Genomic DNA, 6381 nt, shown 5'->3' with positions numbered 1-6381 from the left:
AAAGTATAAATTTCGGGGGGTCAATCATATTTGGCGGTTCTTTTCTAATAATAATAGGATAAAAATATAAGTTTAATTATGATTATAAATTTTCGAGTGTAAATACTTATCTTTTTTTTTTCGAATATATATTATTTTTTGCTATTTTAGAGACAGGTGAATGGATTGAAGGAGAGCTAAAATAAAATAGTCAAAAGGGAAAAATCGAAAGAGATTAAAAAACACATTACATAAGAGGAACAATAATACCAGAAAAATGATTTTTTTAGGGAAAAAATTGATTTGAGAGGAACCTATAAAATTTGGAGTATTCTCACATTTTGGAATTTTACATATTTGAAAAATTATATATTACTAGTTTCTTTTGCATGTATTAAGTATTTATATAATTGAAACTAATACTTTCTATTGCATGTGTTGCGTGTTTTATATATTTGAAATATTTTCAAATTAATGATTTTTTTTATTAATAGTAATATATTCATCTAAAAATTAAAAAAAAAATGTAGATAGATATAAGATTGAATTTTAAAATATGCTTAAAAATTTTAAGTTACAGACTACTTTATCGAAATAAAAAAGTTTAACTACTAAATTATATAATGAATGTATTTTAAATAAAACTTTCAACAAATCAATTAAAAGTCAATTATTATAAAGACCTCAATATAAATATATAGTAATACATATATATATATATATATACATATATATAATACATTAACCTGCACAGATATAATGAGCAGTGTTAAATATATCCAAAAAAAATATCAACTGTATACATATAATATTTGGGTTTGGTCAATTTTGTACAAAGGAAAAAACCAACAGAGGCAAACAGAAAGACACTTTCTAGGTTCCAACTCATTTACTCACATAGCATGATGTCAAGTATTGTCTCAAGGTCACATTATACTCTCAAATTTATTACGGCCCTTTGCTTTCCAAGGAATTTGGATCTGATGTAGCATCCACGAGCTTTGTATACTTCCGGTGACGCCTTTCTCTCGCATAAAGCACCCAAAGAATCAATGATAGCATCACTGCTGCCGATACCATTGCTAATCCAATATAAACGAACCGGCTATAACGTTCTAAATCAGGACAATGATCATCATGTATAACACTGAATGTGTCTCGAACAAAAGTGCAGTCGACTAAGTTGGTGAGAAACGGGCCGTAGTGGTACAAACCATAACTCACATTGACTGCGCTGCTCATTTGATTATACAAGGTTGGTGTTAAACGGCCCACGGTGGTGCAAATGTTGTTCTTGGAAACTTGGCACACATAATTCCTCCAAATCTGAAAGCACAGAATTGTGACAAGATGAACTACATTCTAATGCTTAATACCAAAGAAAAGAAATGGCGGGGAAACATGTGAGAACTGCACTTGTTCGGCCAAAGACTAAACTTAAGAAATGACACTTCAGATATGGATTTCAGATGACAAAGATCTCAAGTGAATTCAAAATCCATTATAATAATCGACACAACAGTTTAAATCGAGAAGAGATATATTAGAGATTCACAAAGTCAAATTCATCCAAACATGTTGACTGAATTCAAAACCATGTTTTCCATATCCTTAAATCCAAATATTGCTTAAAGAGTAGTTCAAATGTATCACCTGAGTAACGTTACTCAAATCAGCTTCTCCTGCTGCACATGTTCGATTTGTTTTGTCGATATTGTATGGATTGCAAAGGAGAGGCACAAAAGGGCCAGATTGATTGTAAGATATCAAGGGTGCAACACTAGGAGGTGGTAGATTTTGAGCATTTGTGACGTTAGTGATTATCCCATTTACCAGCCGAACAACTTGGAAGGTCACATCTTTGCTTTGAGACAATGTTTCTTGAGCTGTATCGACATCCACACATGGGATAACTTTATCCAATGCTGTATGAGCTGTTGGGTTCATAACCCAGTCATTCATGGCTACGCATGTATCACTCATCATACTTGGGGACAAAAGAAAAAGATAAATTATTATTTCAAAGAGAGTAGATCAACAAACAAGTACAAATCATCAATGAATTGAATTGTATCTAGATTGGGGATTTTGGAGACGTACTTGTGGAGAACAAGGAAAACACCACATAAGATGAATGTGATAGCCACGAGTATCCAACCAATAAAAACCAATCTGCAAGCATTATCTTTAAGAGTTCAGGAATCATGTAAATGAAACAGAAGATGCTTGCACAAACATATGGCTAGAACATCCACTCACATGTACACGAGAAATTGCAAGCCTGAGATTGATAACACTGCATCCAAATATTACGACTGAGATTACTCAAATTTAAACAATTTGTTTCTCTATAAATTTGAAAAATTAGCGAGAAAGAACCAGTAGCCTTACAGAAACCAAGTAAAGCCAGGGCAAGCATCACGGCCGCTACGACAATGAGAATTAGACCTCTGCATAAATATCCAAAACATAAGATACTAATTATAATTTGGAGAATAACAGGACCGAGATTGAATTACTTACACTACATCCAAATAGTGGGAAATATTATCTTTATTATTGTCTGTTGCCTCTTCGAGTTGGGTGGCAGAAGAGGTAATCAAGTTGTTGACTTTGTCAATATTGTTTTGCACGTCCTGAGGAAGGAAAACTTGATCCACTCCAATTTTCTTAGCGGACGTAAGAAAATTTGACACATCTTTGAGATTGTTAACCGTGGAATCAGCTTGTCCCACGACATAGTCTAGTGTACTTCTTGTACTATCATGAAATTTCCCTTGCCCAGTATAGAGAACAACGGAGCCAACACTGACGTATAAGAAGTAAGAGACATGAGAACCCGATCTTGAATAAATAGAAAACAGTGCAGGTGTGCCAAATATTGAGAAGAGGCTTACATTGCGGAGATTGTAAATAACGACAAAAGGATAAGCGATAGACAATAGGCAAATCCAGAATAGCCATAACGATGCCGCCTGCAGCAGCAAACATACATAGAAACCAGTAACAAGAAGAGTCCGAATCCAACAAACCAGATTGCAGCAACAAGGAAAAGTGTAGACCCAGTATAAAGAACAGACTGCATCAAGACCAATATGTTAAAGAAAGATAAAGAGAGAAACATCAGAAAATAAACAAACGAATAGATAAATAATATCAGTAACAGCAAAAACTCGGGTTATATTCATTACAAACTCCTACAAACGGATGAGTAATAATGATAAACAAATAATAAGGAGAAAAAAGTATATGCCCTCCAAGTTCATAATAAGTCCTCCAATTTTCCAGTGAACATATCTTCATGCTAACCATCAATTTCCCCAGCCGTTTATATATTCTAGATTACGCTTCAGCAAACATTGAGAATTTCCTCCATTATCTACGGCACATATCAAGACGATTCTCACAAGTCCCCACTGTGATTACACATTCAACTTATGCTTCTAGCGAGTTAAAATAAAGGGCCAATGATTCCAGAAACTAAAAGCATGATCTTCACCCAAAAATTTCACAGAGAATCCTGAATTAATGTGACGGAGAGTGAATCATACAATTTTGACTCCAAGACATTACAAATTCAGAGCAAATTGCCCCCCCGGTGGGAAGCACATAGTAAACACAAGTCAACCCAAATCATGATACAACACGTGACAACAGCAAATTACACAAAGAACAAAAACATATCAATCAATCACAAAAATATCTTAACATTACGGCTGCCAATCCACAAAAATGCGAAAAATCCCACAAAATCAGACGCGAGCCTATGTTACATCTATTATCCAACAATTTCATATGTCTCGCATAAAATTCATATGGGACCCAAGTTATATGATCCAACGGTTCAACCAACATGGTACTTGACATAGAATAGATTTAGCCCAAAATCAGATCAAATCCCAAACCTTCTCCAATTTCTGTCATTAGCACCCATGAAATTATAACCTAACAGAGGCACTATTTCGACTATGAGCAAAAAAAATGACAGAGATTAAAACCCATCAACTCAAAAACTTTTCAACTCACTGAAAAAATCAAAATAAAAAACGAAGCAAAAGAACCAAGAAACTCCTACAGCTATGTAATGGTCGTTGCTGATATTCCATCCCCCTGTGTAATAATTGAGATCATCTAGTGGATCCTTCCTCAGCGTTCTCTCTTTAGCCAACACCAAACTGGTAGAATTTAAATTTTCGGCATTATTTCCTTCCAGAAGAGACCTCCGAAAAACCCACGACACGGCATCTTTTCCCTCCGCATCTGCCGCTGGGAACAATAAAGATCCGCTTAAATCGAAGAATGTAGAACGAAAACAGAAACCCACTTCAAAATAACAACGAAACATACCAGCTGACGAGATGAACAACAAAAGAAAAGAAATAAACGTTATCAGCACCAGAGCAGAACACAGCTTATTCTCGGAAAAACCCATTTTTCCTCCCATACCTTCACCAAAAAACGCGAAAAATAAAAATCGTTAGATGGCAAGATTGTTGCATGTGTATATATAAATGTATTCTCTCACTGGTTGGTGAGACTGGTGGCAGACTAAGAGACGAACAGGTGTGGATAGAAACAAAAATAAGTATACAAATGATTGGATTGTAGCTCAAAGATGGAAGAAAGAGTGGGGCTAAGCGGTGATACCGTGTTTTGGATGAGTTGTCGGGAATCTTTCCCAGTCAAACACTATTTTATTCAGCTTGTGGGTGACGAATGGGTTCCTTGCATAAGTGGAACTCTTTGCAGGATTTGACGCTTGGAACTACAGTAAACGGCTAGGCGTGGAGAATTTCAGAGATCCTCTACTGTAACGTTACCAATTGCCAAATGGATTCATTTCCTTCAGCCGTTTTATGTGTAACATAATACGATATTACTTGGGTTAAAAATAATTAATTATAGAAGCTCAATTTAATTATAAGCCCAATTAAATTATGGGTCTGTCAAATGTAGCGGACTAATTCCTATCAAGTCCAACCAACCACAGAGCGCTGAAGATGGAAAAGATCGTGAGAAGACATGAACATATCATGAGAAAGTAGTGAGAAAGATCATGGGCTCATGGGAGAGTGGAAGAATCGCACAGTTGTCAGAAAGAAAAAGAGGACATCGGCAAACAGACAACACACACAACTCAACTCAGCAAAAATCTGCAAATACTCGCTGCTAAATTTTCAATCTTCAAGCACTAGTTTTCAGGCATTCCAGTATAATTTCTAGCATTATCACGTTTTAGATTTCAACAAATTTATATGTTATATTTTTATGTCTTGTAATACGGTTTATTGAAAATATAAACAATGTCAGAAGTTTATTCCTCAAATTCCAATATTTTTCTTCATTTTGGCGTTATAGTTGTTTTAGGAGATTAGAACCGACGGTCAAATTTAGGATTCATGAAAGGATCGGTTAAAAGGTGATAAGTGTTTAGAAGGGGGGTTGAAGTTCAGTTTAGTGACAAACTGACACTCAGTATCTCGTCAGTCGATAACAATCAGTTTAACTGAGAAAATAGTTGCGGAAGTAAACTGACTGAGAGATAGAATAACTGACTGAAAATAATAACTGAAATAAAAAGGCACACTGTTTGTTTCTGGATGTTCGGAGAATAGAATAACTCCTACGTCACCCCTTCTATCACGAAGATAGGATATCCACTAGAAGACTTTGACCAAATACAAAAGTTGTACTGACCCACTTCAGTTTGGACTTAACACTGCCAAAACTGAAACTCTTAGTTCAAAAAAACTTTTACAGTATGTGATTGAATTTAACACAACTGAATGAATCTATCAAGGATTCCAAAGTGTTGATAAGCTCGTAAATGGTGCCTTGATTGCTACTGATATATCTGATAAGAGTGAGCTTTGATATTTGAATACGAGCAGTGATTTTAGCAGCATAACAGCAAGCTTGAATAGAATAGTTGTTCGTTCTTTTTTGTTCGACTGCTCTTCTCGTCTATTTATAGGCTTCTCTTCCAACGGTAACAATAAATATAAATTGAATTTTATATCCGTTGATTGCCACGTCAATATTATCTGACGTTCGTACACTGTAGATTCTGAAACGCGGTGTTCCACTCCGAGTTGCAGTCTGCTTTGTACTATTGTCGGTTGAATGTCCTTTTCAACTGATGACGTGTTCAGCTGAAGAATCAGCTGCTGAGCAGTAGCTGGTAAGGTTTTCGACTGAATATATCGACTGATTGGTTTACGACTGATCAGTCAGTTGACCTGAAAATTCAGTTACGCTGGTATCAGTTGCCTTTAATATTATACACATTAATCTTCAGTTAGGAAACTGATAGTTGATTTGCGAAGCCTGGTTACTTGATCAGTTAATCCAATAAATACGATGCTTAGTTTGTCAAATCACTGAAATTTAGTTTCCAACAAT

The 6381-nt window shown here is 35.3% G+C and overlaps 1 protein-coding gene across 5 annotated transcripts; it reads right to left on the bottom strand.

Moving 5' to 3' along the window:
• Nucleotides 1-726: 726 nt before the first annotated feature.
• LOC142541001 (uncharacterized) lies at nucleotides 727-4832 on the bottom strand. Of its 5 annotated transcripts, none has more exons than XM_075647524.1 (10): nucleotides 4627-4832; nucleotides 4327-4425; nucleotides 4055-4245; nucleotides 2877-3058; nucleotides 2503-2787; nucleotides 2371-2429; nucleotides 2239-2275; nucleotides 2080-2151; nucleotides 1633-1966; nucleotides 727-1305 (listed from the first exon to the last, which is right to left on the bottom strand). In XM_075647524.1, exons 2-10 carry the CDS (start codon nucleotides 4421-4423, stop codon nucleotides 928-930), a joined length of 1635 nt encoding a protein of 544 aa, XP_075503639.1. In that variant the 5' UTR covers nucleotides 4424-4425; nucleotides 4627-4832; the 3' UTR covers nucleotides 727-927. The 5 variants fall into 5 exon arrangements, with proteins under 5 accessions (XP_075503639.1, XP_075503640.1, XP_075503642.1 ...); XM_075647525.1 differs by having other exon boundaries at nucleotides 4055-4239; XM_075647527.1 differs by having other exon boundaries at nucleotides 4055-4239; nucleotides 4505-4630.
• Between the last annotated feature and the right edge of the window lie 1549 nt (nucleotides 4833-6381).

This window comes from Primulina tabacum, chromosome 3 (assembly GCF_025594145.1).
Source record: "Primulina tabacum isolate GXHZ01 chromosome 3, ASM2559414v2, whole genome shotgun sequence".
Classification (NCBI taxonomy): domain Eukaryota; kingdom Viridiplantae; phylum Streptophyta; class Magnoliopsida; order Lamiales; family Gesneriaceae; genus Primulina; species Primulina tabacum.
Note: the sequence above shows the minus strand (reverse complement) of the source record. Positions and strands in the feature narration are given on the sequence as shown.

Coding starts and splice junctions, on each gene's coding strand:
- LOC142541001 (XM_075647524.1), bottom strand. CDS start 4,423: ATGGGAGGAAAAATGGGTTTTTCCGAGAATAAGCTGTGTTCTGCTCTG. Junction 2,430..2,502: donor TCCCACTATTTGGATGTAGT/GTAAGTAATTCA, acceptor ATATTTATGCAG/AGGTCTAATTCTCATTGTCG. Junction 2,152..2,238: donor TTGCAATTTCTCGTGTACAT/GTGAGTGGATGT, acceptor TAATGCTTGCAG/ATTGGTTTTTATTGGTTGGA.